Consider the following 18,547-nt stretch of genomic DNA (forward strand, 5'->3'; position numbering starts at 1 on the left):
GTACATCCTCGCAGCAGTCTGGCCGTTGCTCTCCTGTGTTTTTTTCTTTTATGTAAATAGCTTTCCTCTTTTCACCAAAAGAACTGATGCTGCGAGCTGTTTATGGCCTGTCCTAAACGGTCGCTTTGAGGACGGTAATGAAAGATTGAACGTATAAAAAGAAGTTGTGATGTGGGAATGGCTGATTAATTCAGTGATAGACAGATTTTTGCAAGATAAGGGAGTGAAGGGTTATGGGGAGCAGGCTGGGAAGTGGCTTTGAGCCCAGAATCAGCCACGATCTTATTGAATGGCGAAGCAGGCTCGAGGGGCCAAATGGCCTATTCCTGCTCCTATTTCTTATGCTCTTAGTGGCTGGTTAAGTCGGCATCAGTGTGAGAACCGTTAACTCTGGTAAGCATGTGCAATGATTTTTTTTCGCTTAATGTTGTGGAAAATGTTTTTTTTATTATGATGCTCTAAAAAAGGAGGGAAAAATGACATCTTCATCCATGTTTCTCAATTGGTTTTTTGATTACTGAGCTTTTCACGACATTTTTAAGAGTATTTTGAAACTGAATCCCTTAAAGATCAGTAAGTAGTTTGGTTATCCTGTAGTATTGGGATATAAGTTCCCATATTCTGTGCCTTGGAACACGAGTAGTTAATGAATGCACCGAGAGCAGAGCTGGAATCCGTATTGGCTGCATTCGGCTTGTCTGCCTCGACAGACTCTGCCTTCGCCTCCCCTCGAGTGCCTGGCAGGATCTGTTGCACGCAGGTCAAGCAAGCAAGTAAGAGCTCGATAGAAATAAAGAGCAAAGCTAACAAGCAAACAGCGTGCTGGTGTCCAGGGGTGCCACTGAACCCAGAGCAGTGCCCATTAGATGCAGTCAGTGGTGATCTGCAAACTTGTGCAACTTGGCCCAAAGCAGTGCCGCGATTGAACGGGACCACATTTTATGGGAAGCTCATGACATTTTAGTACAGCGGCAGGTAAACAGTGTACAGTCCTCGCCACTTCAGTTGGCTCGAAATTTCTAGTTGTAAGCCACGTGACATGGAGACGTGCTGTTCAAAGTCAGGAAAATTCAAACGCTGTGTATTTAAAAAGTGCATATATAGGTGGGGGAAATATATGAAAGGGAACAAACGGCTCCCATAAACAAGTCTATTCCGATTTGAAATTGAATTAGAGTACAGGAAACTTTCGTTTATCCGGAGGTTAAATGTCCGGAAAGTTCTATCCACCGGCAAAATTCTGGAGTCGGTTCAGATAAGTTTTTTTTCTTTTCGTTGCTTTTTTTCTGCAGTCGTGGCTCTGCAAGGTCTAGCTGAAGCTGTTGCTTAGCTACAGAGACGCTTGCAAGCTACGCCGACTGTTTTGAAGCTGTTTAAGCAACAGGGTTTGTTGCTTCACACGGAGCTCAGAAGCTCCGTATGTTTTAACATTAGCGCTGGTTTCTACGGCAGTTTTGATGGGACGGCACCAGCTCGGTCCCGTCAGTGCCGGATACCAGAAAGTTTCCTGTACTTATAATTCAAATGAAATCAATATCTTACACTGTTACCCAAAGTGATTAGAAATCGTGGCAACTTCTGACTGGCTCCTCGCTGTGTAATTGAAGGAAACTGGAGTTTGTGAGATCAGTCTTGTTGGTGTGGGTTAGTGTCTATGAGCTTTAACAAGCAGAGGGTTTAGTTTGAGTTTTAATTGTAATGTTCTTTTTGATAGGTAACTAAAAATGGCATTTATAAAGTTGCTTTTTATAATGGAGATATGTTCCTAGGTTCCTAATGCAGCCTCTGCACGGTCGTGGTGCCCTGCCTCTAGCAGCAGGTTCACGCTGTTCAGTTCAGGTGACTTTTCACCCTAGGTACAGTGCGTGCGAGGCTGAACTCGTCTCACACTGAGGCAAACTGTAGTTAACTGACTGGGTCAATACATGGGTGTGACTGCTAAAGGGGTCTCTAGACGCTGATAAATTGTATATGCTAACTTAATTATTTCCTTGCTAAAAGCTTTAGAATAACAGTACCGTAAACAACCCCTACTTTTAGTACTGAGGAAGCCCTTCAGATTTGCATATTTAAAAATGTTAATGTCTTTATTTAGAATATCAAATTATGTCATTAAAATGTGCTGCTAGTATAACCCTTTAAATCTCAGACATTCACGTTGAAACAAAACTTGAGACCGAGCCACATAAGGAGGTATTAGGGCAGATGCTTGGTCAAAGAGGTCGGTTTTAAGGAGCGTCTTAAAGGAGGAAAGAGGGGTAGCGAGGTGGAGAGATTTAGGGAGGGAATTCCAGAGTCTGGGGTCTAGGCAACAGAAGGCACGGCCACCAATGGTGGAGCGATGAAAACCAGGGATGCTCAAGAGGGCAGAATTGGCGGAGCACTGAGATCTGTGGGGCTGGAGGAGATCACAGAGATGGGAAGGGTCGAGGCCATGGAGGGATTTGAAATCAAGGATGAGAATTTTAAAATCGGGGCGTTGCTTAACCGGGAGCCAATGTAGGTCAGCGAGCACAGGGGTGATGGGTGAACGGGACTTGGTGCGAGTTAGGACACGGGCAGCAGAGTTTTGGATGACCTCACATTTACGGAGGGTGGAAGGTGGGAGGCCGGGCAGGAGTGCGTTGGAATAGTCAAGTTTAGAGGTAACAAAGGCGTGGATGAGGGTCCCAGCAGCAGCTGAGCTGAGGCAGGGGTGGAGACGGGCGATGTTACAGAGGTGGAAATAGGCGGTCATAGGGATGGCATGGATATGTGGTCGGAAACTCATCTCAGGGTCAAATATGACACCAAGGTTACAATAGTCTGGTTCAGCCTCAGACAGTTGCCAGGTAGAGGGATGGAGTGAGTCGGTGGCTAGGGAGTGGAGTTTGTGGCTGGGACAGAAGGCAATGGCTTCGGTCTTCCCACCAGTGGCTCCAAAAACTAGGGGCCATGAATACAAAATAAAAACAGAAAATGCTGGAAATACTCAGCAGGTCAGGCAGTATCTGTGGAGAGAGAAACAAAATTAACGTTTCAGGTCGATGACCTTTCGTCAGGTCTATGACGTGAAATGTTAACTCTGTTTCTCTCTCCACAGATGCTGCCTGACCTACTGAGTATTTCCAGCATTTTCTGTTTTAATTTCAGATTTCCGGCATCCGCAGTATTTTCCTTTTGGCCATAAATACAAGATAGTTACTAATAAATCCAATAGGGAAATAAGGAGAAATGTCTTTACTCCGAGAGTGGTTACTCCACAAGTACATGAGAGAAAAGGGAATAGAAAGATATGCTGAAAGGTTGAGATGAGGCAGAGGGAATGGGAGGAAACTTGTGTTGAGTATAAACACCAGCTTGTTGGGCTGAATGGCCTATTTCTATGCAGTGTATTCTATGTTTTTTTTATTTATTCGTTCACTGGATGTGGGCGTCTCTGGCAAGGCCGGCATTTATTGCCCATCCCTAATTGCCCTTGGGGTGGTGAAGGTACTCCTACAGTGCTGACTTTGTCGTAGCAGTTTGGTACAACTGAGTGGCTTGATAGGTCATTTCAGAAGGCAGTTAAAAGTCAACCACATGGTGTGGGTCTGAATTCACATATAGACCAGACCGGGTAAGGACGGCAGGTTTCCTTTCCTCAACCCAATTGGGTTTTTACGATAATCTAGTAGTTTCATGACCACCATTACTGACGCTAGCTTTTTAATTCCAGATTGATTTAATTAACCAAATTTAAATTCCACAGCTGCCGTGGTGGGATTTGGACTCATGTCTCCAGATAATTAGTCCAGGCCTTTGGATTACTAGTCCAGTAACATAACCACTATGCTTCCGTACCCCCTAATCTGTTGGGTTGGGGCTCACCATCCTTGCCATCAGTCTCCATTACATAACTGGTTGACCAGCAACAGTGAAGCAGGCTGTTGGCAATGAGCCTGCAACAGCAGAGTCTTGAGGCACTTCACGATGTTTACCGATTGTTGAGCGCAGAATGACGTGCTCACTACACATCATACGGTGCCGCTTGTCCCTTTGAAACTATAAATAAAATGCAGATGTTTGTATGATTAAACCACCGGGGAAAAGCTTGTGCTGCAGAAGGTTGCTTTCCAATAAGAAAAAAATTCCCCAGTGACCGGCATTGGAGGCTTGTATACGGAAGATTTCTGCAATCCCGAACCTGGCTGCACAACTCCTCACAAAGCACCTCTTCCCCTTTTTAAGGCCGCTGCCTTATCTGGTGAGGCTGAAGGAGTTAACCGTGTGAAGGTATGCAACATCAAATCAGAGGCAATTTACAGTTACAGATTTTAGAAAGTGCAACGGTGGGTAGGTGACGTATTCATTCTAAATACCTAGACAGTGGAAAAAACACCCCGTTCTATAATTAAACTACAGATTGTGTCCTTCTAAACGTGGGATGAGTGTATTTTGAGACAGGGTGAAGTATTGTTGGTTCCGAGTCTGTCACTGGTGACGGGAGTAACTTGAAGTGATCACACAAGAAGTGTATTGATCCAGCTTTCAAGTGTGCAGTTTTAAGTGAATTTTTATATTGTCTATTGTACCAACACATTAAATTAGGCTGGTGACAACACCGCATAATTTAACTTGATCTGAAAATATTGTTTGTTTCCACACATCGGTGCTTCACAAGCCTTTTTATATCGGAAATCAGATAATTTTATGACACCCATGCTTTTCCCCATCAGCATAATCTGTCTATGTCCTCTCTCTTCACAGAGATACCCTTTCCCTCCTTTTACAGACCTTTCCCTCCTTTTATACACATTGAATGGTAGAATACTGAGAAGTGTAGAGGAACAGAGGGACCTTGGAGTGCATGTCCACAGATCCCTGAAAGGTAGTAGGACAGGTAAATAAGGTGGTTAAGAAGGCATACGGGAATACTTGCCTTTATTAGCTGAGGCATAGAATATAAGAGCAGGGAGGTTATGCTAGAACTGCATAAAACACTAGTTAGGCCACAGCTAGAGTACTGTGTACAGTTCTGGTCACCACATTACAGGAAAGATGTGATTGCACTAGAGAGGGTACAGAAGAGATTTACGAGGATGTTGCCAGGACTGGAGACTTTTAGCTATGAGGAAAGATTGGATAGGCTGGGGTTGTTTCTTTGGAGCAGAGGAGGCTGAGGGGAGATTTAATTGAGGTGCCTTCAGAGAAGAAGAGATTTCCCTTAGCAGGGAGGTCAATAACCAAGAGGCTGAAATTTTAAGTAATTGGTAGAAGGATTAGAGGGGAGTTGAGGAAAACTTTTTCACTTAGAGGGTGGTGGGGGTCTGGAACTCACTGCCTGAAAGGGTGGTAGAGGCAGAAACACTCATTGCATTTAAAAAGTACTGGGATGTGCACTTGAAGTGCCGTAACCTACAGGGCTATGGACCAAGAGCTGGAAAGTGGGATTAGGCTGGATTGCTCTTTTTTGGCCGGCACAGACACAAATGGCCTCCTCCTGTGCTGTAAATTTCTATGATTCTATGACGCGCTTTCCCTCCTTTTATACTCTCTCCTTTTTATAGACACCCTTTTCCTTCTTTTCGAGACATGCGCTCAAGTTCCGCCGACAGCCCCTTCAAGCACAGGTGGAGAATCACAGCTGTATACTCACAGGCTCAGAATAAGATCATTTGTGTCCAAATATTGTTCGATTGAAGTATACTCATGAAGTATTCATCATGAAGCGATTAGGCATTTCTTTTTCCTGTGTGTCTTTCAGTGTGCATTCATTATTGCAAACTAATGCCAGACAAATTGCTTTATTTTTGAGGCAGACTGCCATTGTTGTGCTTTTTTTTTCTCCTCAAACCATTTTAGTTTTCCGCAGTTGGAACAAAAACCTATTTCAGTAATTAATAAAATGCGAATTAATTAAAGCAGAATGGCATTTTATCTCTGGCCCCTTTTGTCTGTTACATCAGTGTTGAATTCCATATGGGAAGAAGTAATTATCATACCTTGGGATAGCATTTACTAAAACAAAGGGGATGAAATCATCCTGAATTGACTGCTATAATTCTGTACGCTAATTGTGGATGAGAAATGACAGCTCGGGTTTTGTGATGAAATGGCACTGAGTTCCACAGCTGAATATATTTCTATTTAAAAACTGCAGTCAGGGACATTAGCTGTAGAGTAATATGTAATGCTAAACAAAAATCACTTTTTGTAAAGAAAGTACTTTCTAAAAATGAGACTGGCAGATGATTATGGCAAATGATTTGTTCGTACTGCCATCTGTTCCGAAAACAGTATGTTCACCACCTCTTAATGTAACACTGCGGGATACGGGCAGAAAATCACGACACCCACTGCACCTTCTCGGGGGGCAATGAGGGACGGGCAATAAATGCAGCCGAGCTAGTTTGGCCCACAGCCCGAGAACCAATTCTCAGAAAAAGGTGTGGAAATTCACAGGATATTGCACTGCCTCGAATCACTTGCCATACAGACGATCACATCAGACTTGTAGCTGGATTTTGCTTTTAACTCTCCCCTTTCTAGTAGTTGCTTACAAAAATAGGATTTCTAAAGCAGCAGCGATTTTTAACCCTACTCGCTCAACAGAAACCTGGCGGGTGGGCAGTTAAAATCTCCCTTGCTCTTACCTGTCCGAGAGCCGCCATGATCGCAACATCTGCAATTTTAACCTGCTCTCCTGAGCAGGCAGCAAGGACACACGCCCGGAGCCAACAGGGTCCTTCTTTCTATATGTATGTTGTGGCTCAATGACATCATTGAGACCCGACTGTAATTTTAACTCAGGCCTGAGTGGGGAATCCACCTGGAGTTGAAATCGGATGTGTCAGTAGATGCAAGCCCAGGTTGATGTGGAAGCAAGCCACGAGATGGACGCAGCTGCAATCTTCGGCCTGTGCTGGCGTGGCTGGCGTTGGCTCGGGTCACGCCAGGGGTTTGGCGCTACAGTTAGCTGTAAGGCTGGGGAGGCGCAGGTGGAAATCAGCCAGAGTTCGCAGTCCGAATCATTACCCACTGTCTTCTGCTGTAACTATCAGGCCAGAATGGCATTGGACTTTGCTGTAATTCCATCTGCCGTTGAATTGCACGCTGGCACGGTGGAAGCCCCGATTTTTAACCCCGCCAATCTGGTGGAAACGATGACGTTAAAATAGCGGCCGGGCACGACCGCTGCGTTTCCCACGGCGTTCGCGATTTTACCGTCCCAGGTGTTCAGGAGCATGGAGGCGTGGGCCTCAGAAATAGTGAAATGTCGGGCCAGAATTTAATTTTAACAATGAAATGCACGATTCATGTGGGGTCTCCACCAGCGAAAGGTAGTTACTTGTGGCCCAGAGGGAGCAGGAGTGCTGCTTGGCCACAAGGAACCTTACCAACATTTGGAAAAAATGACTACTCCCCTGAGCTGCTTCTGGCGCGTTGCTGCTCGTGACTACCTTTCGCCCTCCTCCTGACCTGATGGGAAAACCTTGGGCCTCCTCAGCCCTGGCATTACCCCTACCCCCACCACCACCCCATCTCCGGCGTGATTAGTTCAAACCACTCCCTTCTTGTTGAATTCTCTTGCCCGGAGTCAGTTTCTATGGTCACCGACGGCGGCACGCTCCCGCCTCGATTCCCGCTCCCGCGTTGACGTCATTCCTGCCACCTTCAGGCGGGAGACAGTTCAATGCTATTTAAATGCGGCCCATCCAGGAGTCGAAATGACCGAACTCTGACCTCTCTGCAGGGGGTTCCCACCCTGAGTTAAAATCAGGGCTTCTGTCTCTGCACTCACACACATTTTTAAAAAATGGTCACGTCAGCAAGCTATCAGCAGGGTTTTCACTGCCTGTGGGGACCGTTCCCACGCAGGTAATCAGAAACGATTGGAGGGTCACTCAGAAATCAGAGCTGGTTTTAGCTGCTCCAGGTGGAATAGCGGACGACACCACATACGTGGCAACTCCACAGTTTAACATCACAGAGAGAGGTGACGCAATAATTAGCCACAGGGGTAATCAATTCCAACTCGGAAATTATTAATTCACAAAACAAATGGAAAGCCTTTCACTGCGTCTGTATAACTCCCACTGAACCCACTGTCTGTACCGGATAAAAAAGAAAATCCCTTTGAGTCCACTGTTATTTTGGGAAAAGTAGCTGATGAATGGTTTGACGGATGGGACAAAGCCAAGGTACTTCATTTTTCACTTCAGATTTAAAGGGCAGTCAGTGAGCCCTTTTGTCTTGTGGATGTGTAGGTTGTGTCATTTTAGCTCGAATTGCATCTAAAATTATTTATAAATGTATTTCTACTTGAATGTTATTTATGAAGCCAAGAAAGGATTGTTCTTGGTGTGAAAATACCAAACTGACTGGGTTAAAGGGGAGTGACATGTTTGGATTTAGTGTTCATCCGTACTGACTGCTGGTTACTCAAGGGACAAGATCCCTTTTGCATGGCTCTGAATCAAACCTGTCAAAATCCTTTTTACGAAACCTTGCCTTCTCTATTAGTGCAGCGCAGCCTCTGTTATTTTAGCTTTGATGCTGCTTTAGACTGTGGCAGATTTCTACTGTTGTCATCTTGGGTTAAATGTTATATACAATTTAAATATTATGAATATGTGGGCAGCGTAACAGAGGGAAATGTGCAGACACTGGACCCCGAACGGGATATCTGCAGGCAAACATGGCTGGAACAGCTGTCTGGTTCTGACACCGTTGTGTGCAAGCTGAGGATGGGGCAACGTTTATAGAAACAATTATTAATGAAAACTCCCTTTGAGTGGAAGTGTCACGTCCAAGCAGCCTACAGAAGTATAAACTACCTTGCACGCATTTGACAGAGGCAATATTTGTTGGGTTGTTATATACTCTATTGATTTGCACTAAACAGTCCCGATGCCAGGACTTGAGCAGAGCAAAACTGCCCGATCGCAGCCTCGGTAACACTTCAAAGTATTGGGTTCCGAAATGATGCAGTGAAGGCTCGCTCCCTGATAACGCAGCAGCTAAATGCCTTTACCCATCAGAGGTGCTCCCGCTGTCGGCTGCATTCCTTAGTGTAAGTGACTCGACCATCATACACCCCCGGGAAAGCAGGGCTGCGAGTCTGCCGTCGGGTTAAGAGGGCCGCGGCAGCAAGCTGAATGCATGGGGTTAGCCCTGTGCGTTTGCGCTCTTCGGCAATCGGGTCTCTGCATTTGGCATCAGAGCCCCACGCTGCATGGGGATCGAGCCCCAAAGGCTAATGTAAAGAGAAGCTCACAGAGATCTCTCTCCTGAACTGGGAACTAAAAGCATAGTAAAAAAAAAAAGCATCCTAAAGCTCAAATGCAAGTCTTCTACTAGCTTGAGCATGACCATGCCCAGAGAGGCTGTAGAGAATATTTGGGTCTCTTCCTGTGTTCATTCGATGCCGCGCACTGTTATTGAAGCTAGCTGCTGTACATAATTGTTTTACTCGTACTACAGAATCCAAATGCACTTTGTAGAAAGGATTAACATGCAGAAAGTATCTATTTGTTCAACTCTTAACTTTACTCTACATAACAGAAGAGAATAGCAGCAAATTGGTTTCTTTGCCTGGCAGCGTTTGAATCCATATCTATCCATTTTGCTTTTGAATGTCTCACTTGTGCAGCTTTTTTTTGACAATGGAAAGTAATGCTTTGCTTTTATCATCACACACCAAAACCCTCATTTTATCTCTCCTCAGGTCCTCCCATGCCATCCTCCTCCTCCTCGTCCAGTCCATCAGCCATTGAGCAGGCCGGTTCCCCACTTTCATCGCCCAATGCCAATGGCAACCAAAGGCGGTTGCTTGGCAACAGCGGCACGCAGCCGGTTCATGACTCTGACACAGATGATGAGGAATACAATGCAAATTCATATCTAGCTCAGGCCAGTTCAGGCACAGCCTGTGTGCCCAGTAATGGTAAGACATTGCCTGCATCTATCAACTCCTCTCGCCTCTTGGCACTTTATAACTTCAGAGCAATTCGGTCTACTTGACAATTTACCTCCCAACCTCTTACTAAACCACTCTTCTCTGCATTTACTCCTAACAAGAAGCTTTATTGCACGGCAAGCCTCTGTTCTCTATCTTGAGTGTGCGACTGACATGCACCTTGTTGTCACTTAGCCATTAAGGGCTGAGCCAAGTACTAACCCCTTTTTGTTAAAGCACATTCAGATCCGAGTTGCAGGCAAGTCAAGTCACCCTCTTGGCTTGCTATTTAACTGAGGATTGCCATTTTCAGATACAATGGGCGCGGAAGCAGTAATTCTCCGGCACGGAATAGAAATTCCAAAAACACTTCCTTCAGCGGGCAGTGATGGGAGCACCTACAGGGATTGCTCGATCGGAGCCTTGTGCTTGAGCACCAGCTCTGTTGGCAGATTGCCAGCTATTGCATTTAAAGAAGGTGCTTCAAAAATCAAGAAGTCCCTACACGGCTATTGGCTTGCTGTTTGGGGAAACAAACCATCGAAGCATACTTTAATGCGTCACTGTAGGATGTATTCGATCTGAATGGAGCATACAATAATAACCCCAGTCGGGGCCCTCTTGGTCGTTTTCTCTTTCTTCGCAATCTGATCTTCTTCCAAGAAGGCAGTGATTACATATTTTAGTGTATGATTATTTTGTTTAACCACAGTGCTGGGAGCTTGATGGGCTTTTGGTTCTGTATTATATTGTTTCAGTTGTTTGGAAAGAAAACAAAAGACACAATAATAAATGAGGAGCTTTGTATTTTTCTTCGGGTTTTGGTTCACTCGCCGGAAATGATTCAGTGTTTTGACTACATAGAAACATAGAAGATAGGAGCAGGAGTAGGCCATTCGGCCCCTCGAGCCTGTTCCACCATTTAACGAGATCATGGCTGATCATCCAAATTCAGTACCCTGTCCCTGCTTTCTCCCCATATCCCTTGATCCCTTTAGCTTTAAAAAATATATCTAACTCCTTCTTGAATATATTTAATGAATTGGCCTCAATGGCCTTCTGTGGTAGAGAATGCCACAGGCTCACCACTCTCTGGGTGAAGAAATTCCTCCTCATCTCTGTCCTAAATGGCTTACCCCTTATCCTTAGACTGTGACCCCTGGTTCTGGACTCCCCTGCCATCAGGAACATCCTTCCTGCATCTAGTCTGTCTCGTCCTGTTAGAATTTTATAAGTTTCAATGAGATCCCCTCTCATTCTTCTAAACTCTAGCGAATATAAGCCCAATCGATCCAATCTCTCTTCATACGTCATTCCTGCCATCCCAGGTATCAGTCTGGTGAATCTTCGCTGCACTCCCTCCATGGCAAGAACATCCTTCCTCAGATAAGGCGACCAAAATTGCACACAATACTCAAGGTGTGGTCTCACCAAGGCCCTGTACAACTGCAGCAAGACATCCTTGCTCCTGTACTCGAATCCTCTCGCTATGAAGGCCAACATACCATTTGCCGCCTTAACCGCCTGCTGCACTTGCATGCTTACCTTCAGCGACTGGTGCACAAGAACACCCAGGTCTCGTTGCACTTCCCCTTCTCCCAATCTATTGCCGTTCAGATAATAATCTGCCTTCCTGTTTTTGCCACCAAAGTGGATAACCTCGCATTTATCCACATTATACTGCATCTGCCCAATCACCCAACCTGCCCAAATCATACTGGAGTTTCTCTGCATCTTCCTCACAGCACACACGCCCACCCAGCTTTGTGTTGTCTGCAAACTTGGAGATATTACATCTAGTTCCCTCGTCAAGATCATTAATATATATTGTGAATAACTGGGGTCCTAGCACCGATCTTTGCGGGACCCCACTAGTCACTGCCTGCCACTTCGAAAAAGACCCATTTATTCCAACTCTTTGCTTCCTGTCTGCCAACCAGTTCTCTATCCAAGTCAGTACCTTACCCGCAATCCCATGTGCCTTAACTTTACACGCTAATCTCTTATGCGGGACCTTATCGAAAGCCTTTTGAAAGTCCAAATACACCACATCTACTGGTTCTCCCTTATCTATTCTACCAGTTACATCCTCAAAAAATTCCAGTAGATTAGCCAAGCACGATTTACCTTTTGTAAATCCATGTTGACTTTGTCCGATCCTGTCACTGTTTTCCAAGTGCTCAGCTATTACATCCTTTATAATGGACTCTAGCATATTCCCCACAACTGATGTCAGGCTTACCGGTCTGTAATTCCCTGCTTTCTCTCTACCACCCTTTTTGAATAGTGGGGTAACATTAGCTACCCTCCAATCCAGCGAATTTTGGAAGATGATCAGCAATGCATCTACTATTTCTAGGGCCACCTCCTTAAGTACCCTAGGATGTAGATTATCAGGCCCTGGGGATTTATCGGCCTTCAATCCCATCAATTTCCCTAACACCATTTCCCTACAAACACTGATTTCTTTCAGTTCCTCCCTCTCATCAGACCCTATGTTCTCCAACATCTCTGGGAGGTTATTTGTGTCCTCCTTTGTGAAGACAGAACCAAAATATGCATTTAATTGGTCTGCCATTTCTTTGTTCCCCATTATAACTTCCCCTGCTTCTGACTGCAAGGGACCTACACTTGATTTCACTAATCTTTTTCTCTTCACATATCTATAAAAGCTCTTACAGTCAATTTTTATGTTCCCTGCAAGCTTACTTTCATATTCTATTTTCCCCTTCTTAATTAATCCCTTTGTCCTCCTTTGTTGAATCCTAAACTGCTCCCAATCCTCAGGGTTACCACTTTTTCTGGCCAATTTATATGCCCTCTCCTTGGATCTTATGCTATCCCTAATTTCCCTTGTTAGTCACGGTTGAGTCACCCTTTTTGTTTTATTCTTATCCCAAACTGGGATGAACAACTTCTGTAGTTCATCCATGCGGTCTTTGAATGTTTGCCATTGCCTATCCACCGTCAACCCTTTGAGTGCCATTCCCCAATCAATCCTACCCAATTCGCGCCTCATACCATCGTAGTGTCCTTTATTTAAATTCAGGACCCTAGTCTCCGAGTCAACTACTTCACTCTCCATCCTAATGAAGAATTCTATCATATTATGATCGCTCTGACCCAAGGGGCCTCGTACAACAAGATTGCTAATTAATCCTCTCTCATTACATAATACCCAGTCTAAGATGGCCTGATCTCTGGTTGGTTCCTCGACATATTGTTCCAGAAAACCATCCCGTAAACATTCTAGGAATTCCTCCTCCACAGTATTTTTACTAATTTGGTTAGCCCAATCTATATGTAAATTAAAGTCACCCATGATGACTGCTGTGCCCTTACTGCATGCTTCTCTAATTTCCCTTTTAATGCCATCCCCAACCTTCGTATTACTGTTTGGAGGTCTATATACCACTCCCACTAACGTTTTCTGCCCCTTGATATTTCTCAGTTCTACCCATACAGATTCCGCATCATCAGAGTTAATATCCTTCCTTTCAATTGTGTTAATCCCCTCTTTAACTAGCAGTGCTACCCCACCTCCCTTTCTTTTTTGCCTATCCTTCCTAAATATTGAATATCCCTGGATGTTGAGTTCCCAGCCTTTGCCACCCTGGAGCCATGTTTCTGTAATCCCAATTTGGCAGTTGGGTCCATCAGGACCTGGCCAGCTTGGTCAGAGGTGGTACTACTGAGCCACTCTTGATGGACATTGAAGTTCCCTACTCAAGAGTGCATTTGCGCCCTTGCTGCCCTCGGCGCTTCCTCCAAGCATGTTCAACATGGAGGAGTACTGCTTCATCGACTGAGGGAGGGCGGTAGATGGTAATCAGTAGGAGGTTTCCTTGTCCATATTTAGCTTGAAGCCATGAGACTTCATGGGTTCCAAAGTCACTATTGAGGACTCCAAGGTCCACTCTCTCCCAATTGTATGGTACTGTGCACCTACCTCTGGTGATTCTATCCTGCCGATGAGACAGGAGATGCACAGGGATGATGATGGAGAAGTCTGGGACGTTAGTTGCTGGCTATAATTATTTGAGTACGACTATAATCAGGCTGTTGCTCGACTAGTCTGTGGGAGAGATCGCCCAACATTGGCACCCGTCCCCAGATGTTAGTGAGGTGGTCTTAGCAGGGTCGACTGGAGTGGTTGTGCCTTTGTCGTGTCTGATTCAATATTGTGCCGGCGTGTATCTAGTGGGTTACATCGGGACTCCTGTCAGCGGCAGGTAGTTCGCCGGTTCTATTTAAATAAGGCCTGAGCCTCGGATTGGTTCAGGCCTCCCGCTGCACCACCCAGGCAGTCAGCCTACGCATCCCACCAGCCATCCGCCCAAATAATAAAATACCCCCTAATGTCACTGTTAAGTGCAGGCCCCGTGCGTTTTGAATCCCAAGGTCCTGCAGCTTCAGAAGGAGGTAAGTTGGCCCTCCCTACTTCTCCTTTCTTAGCGTTAGGTGTCAGTCGTGGCTCAGTGGTAGAATCCTTGCCTCTGAGTCAGAAGATCCCACGGCACTATGTTGAAGAAGAGCAGGGGAGTTCTCTCCGGTGTCCTGGCCAATACTTATCCCTCAATCCACAGCACTAAAACAGATGGGCCCAGAAATTCAGGTCGGGGCTTCCCGCAGGTACAAGCCCACGACCTGCACTTACTTTGCGCGCCGGCAGTTGAGCTGTAGGGCCCCTGTGGAATTCCGCTCCGGGGCCTGGCCCAGCTGCCGGCGCGCTGTGCTTACGTATCCCAGGGGCGTAGTTAGTGCGATGCGTCCCCTGGGATCACGTGAGCCATGGGCAGCCAATCGGAGGAGGGAAAAGCCCATTCATAAGATTGACAGGTAGACCTGTCAAAACTTATAAATACTACGGGCCCCAAAATAGCAGTAAACCTTCAAATAAATTTTTTTTAAATCACACTTTTTAAATAAACTATAAATTACATTAAATAACTATTTTAAACAATAATTTAAATTTTTGAAAAAAATAATTTTATGTCATAACGGGGCTAAAAATAAACTTACCTTGCTTTAAAGTATTTAAAAATAATAAACCTGTGGAAAAAATGTTTTAATTTTAATTAATTGACCACTTACCTTGCAAAAAGCAAGCCTTACGCCTGCTTTTTAAATGTGTAAACCCTGCAGGCTTACCCTCCCGGGAAAACCTGTTTTTAAAAAAAAAAACCTAAGTTCAAAGCGCACACGCAGCCTCCCCTACGCACGCATTCGACCTCTGAACCTCTTCGTTTAGAGGATCAGAAGTGCCAGTTTCCCGCGCATGCGCAGTGCATGCAGGAAACCGGCAATTCCATTCGGCCTACGGGTGAGTACCCCGTGCGTACTCACCCGGGGAGAGCCGAATTTCTGGGCCATTATGTGGTCATTATCACATTGCTGTTTGTGGGAGCTTGCTGTGTGCTAATTGGCTGCCACGTTTCCTACATTACAGCAGTGACTACACTTCATAAGTACTTCATTGGCTGTAAAGAGCTTTGGGATGGCCTGAGGTCGTGAAAGGTGCTATATAATTGAAAATTCCTTCTTTCTTTCTCTTTTCCACCAGGAGCTTCCTGCACTTCCTTTCTTGGCATTCAACTCCATTTGCAACATCCACAAAATATTTGTCTCCATTACTCTACCCGGCAGTTTATTCCCAACATTTATCATTCTTTGAGTAAAGAGAGCTGATTGTTCTCTGTTTTGCCCCTGGGGAATCTTTATTTCCCAGGCGCAAAGCAGAGGAAAAAGGGGTGAGACCTGTGCTGCTGGGTCATGCCAATTTACGTTGCACGGGGATCGCCGGGAGAGCGAGCGCTAAGCACGCCCACCTACCGCAGGTGCAAGCATGGGGTCCCATGCAAATGAAGGACGTAGGACAACCTCCCGTCTCATTTTTCTTCTGTCAGTGGGTGGGTGGGCAACCAGTTGCAGGCTAGTGAAGGAAAAGTGGTCCTCAGGCCTTGCCCCCACCCCCTACTCAACTCAAAGAATCTCAGAGGGGCAGGCAGTAAGTACATGGAGGGCCTAAAAAGTTAGCTGGCCTTTTGGTGAATGGATCCTGCAATGGAGTTTTGGGGCTTCAGGCCTTCTGGCTGCTTCTTTTGGCCAGCTTATTCAAGTGACTTGAACCTGGAAATACAGGCAGGTTCATGACATGTCACTTAGGACGTGCTCCTCCTGAATAGCACAGAGTGAGGGCGGGTAGAAGAAAATTGGCCGTAAGAAGTTTTCTCTAACATGTGTGTTTTAGATTTACTCTTCACTAATTTGAATTCATGTCTCCTGGTGTCGAGCTTCTTGAGTGTTGTTGCAGCTGCACTCATCCAGGCAAGTGGAGAGGTATTCCATCACACTCCTGACTTGTGCCTTGTAGATGGTGGAAAGGCTTTGCGGAGTCGGGAGGTGAGACACTCGCCGCAGATTACCTAGCCTCCGACCTGCTCTTGCTGTCACTCTAAACTATCGAGCTCAAGTATCTCTAATCTTTCCTCACAGCTCATCCCCACTAGACTCGGCCTTAACTGAACACTTCCCAACTTACAGTATATCGATCTTTTTTGTCGTGTAAGGTGAGAACTGGACACCATACCGTGATCTTGCCAATGTATTGTGAAGTTTTAGCGTGGCCAGCATAGGCTTGTACTGCACTGCTCTGGCCATATATTTCAGCATTCTACTGTATTAGCATTTTTAATCAAGTTATCACATTGTTGAGAGATTGAAAGTGACGTATCTCTGATTATTCCCTTTCCAAATCTCCCTGTGTTAATTCGGTGCTGATTATTGTCTACTTATGTTTCACATTTTTGACCTTTGTGCAGTGCTTTACATTTAACTGTATGAAATTTAATTTGCCACTTCACCAATTGCATAAATGATCTAAACCCACCTGCAAATGTTTTGCTGCATCCTCTGTCCCTGCTGGTTTCTCTACTTTAATGTTGTCAGGAAATCAGGCAAACTACATTTACTTTTGGTATCCAGCTCATTAATGTAAATTAGAAACAACAAAATTCTAGCCACCAATTCCACTCTCAACACCTCTTCGCACTCTGACCTTCCACCTCTTATGAGCGCTCTGTTGCCAATTTTTGTAGCCAATTTTCTATTTAGCCTCATATTCTACCAACCTCTTAACCAATCCCGTGTTCTAGCCTGGATGTGCTGGATGGAGCAGACTTATGTATCTGGTCGAATGCGCTGCTTTCTTGGCCCATCATTGCCGGCGGGCTGACGCCAGCACATCGCACACACGCACTGACCGAACAGTCACAGCAAGTCTGCACATGCACTGAATATTGGGATCAAATCGGGAGCCATTTTACACGTAGACCTGTTGCGCTGCACTGCTGAACTCGTAACACAGGAAGTGTGCACTTAGGTCGATCTCTTAAGACCCAGCCAACAATATAAAAGCACGCTTTTGTTTCATTAGAATTCTTTGATAAATAGTGCTGCCAAATGTTTTCTGAAAAGTCCAAATGAACGATATCACAGGAAATTCCATGTCTGTGACAAGGTCAAAAGAGGTAAAAGAAGCTTGTTAATCAGGCTCTTGCCCTATTCATTCTATGCAGCTGTTTGTTGTTACGGTATTGCTGTACAATTGAAGTACTCTTGCAGCCTATCCATTAAAATAGCTTGCATTATTTTACCTGTTTAGATGTTAGGTTTACAAGGCAGTACTTAGCTGGGTAGGTTTCTTGCTCTTTTTGGGCATAGACACTACAGGGGAGATTTTCCACCTCGTCACATGCATGTATCGGGGAATTGCATACTCCCAGCCCATCATTTTCCACCCATTAAAATGAAGGGAAAATCACAAGCTGCGGATGCACAATGCGCAAAACACCGAGAGCGCCAATGGCGGAAAATCGCCACTTCCATTGGTTTCCCTTCACTCCTCCGGAACGTCATCAATGTCTGGTTATTCCTTAATGACATTAAATATGCTCCCTTTGTCTCCTTCAGACCCTTAATCTATCAACTATCTCTGCCAAGCTAATTTCAAAATGTTCAAAGATCTCGGGTGCAGTACAGAAATTGGAGGTTATTGGTTGCTTTCCAAAGATTATCCACCCGCCACCCTCCCCTTCCTGGCTCCGACTGGCAAGTGGACATTTGTGGACATTGGGTGAGGTCAGCATCAGTCTCCGCCATGGTGTTCTCCAGAGTTCAATAGCCTGCCCGTTGTCTTAAGCTGGAGGACTTCAGGCGCCCATGCAACTGTATCCCAGAAACGTTGGTCAAAAAATATATATACGGCAGTAGTTACCTGGGAAACGGGCGAAACAAGAGGCCCGAGGATCAATAAAAATCAGTCCACGGCTACATTCTTGGGGCGAGCTGTTGGCGCTGGTTGCCCCTCCACATCCAGCTCAATGAGGAAAAACAATTTAGGGCCTCCTGCCTCAGCAGCAGCATTCAGGTCAGGTGTGGGGAGGGGAGGGGGTTTGGAGCAGGCTCGGGGTGGGGTGGAGAATGGCAGCCACAGAGGCTGCTGAAGAATCCTGAGCCCGGTTCCTGCCTCGCTCTTTGATAATTACTTTTGTAAAAAGATCCTTCCACAGGTATTAGTCTCCTAATTTACATATTCAAGGATTTTAACGCTTCTGTAAAAAATGGGCC

At 45.4% G+C, this 18,547-nt stretch overlaps 1 protein-coding gene across 12 annotated transcripts in view; it reads left to right on the forward strand.

Moving 5' to 3' along the window:
• tenm3 (teneurin transmembrane protein 3) overlaps positions 1–18,547 on the forward strand; it is a 2,019,778-nt gene that overhangs the window by 1,710,110 nt on the left and 291,121 nt on the right. For 9 of the 12 annotated variants that reach the window (XM_085979187.1, XM_085978950.1, XM_085979196.1 and 6 more), the window contains one exon: positions 9,689–9,907. The exons of the other annotated variants lie outside the window; for them this stretch is intronic. In XM_085979187.1, the coding sequence (XP_085835313.1) occupies positions 9,689–9,907 (219 nt within the window). The remainder of the gene's footprint in view (positions 1–9,688; positions 9,908–18,547) is intronic. 12 annotated transcript variants of the gene reach the window in all.

Source organism: Somniosus microcephalus, chromosome 1 (assembly GCF_052327205.1).
Source record: "Somniosus microcephalus isolate GS21.2 chromosome 1, FLI_Smic_1.0, whole genome shotgun sequence".
Taxonomy (NCBI): Eukaryota; Metazoa; Chordata; class Chondrichthyes; order Squaliformes; family Somniosidae; genus Somniosus; species Somniosus microcephalus.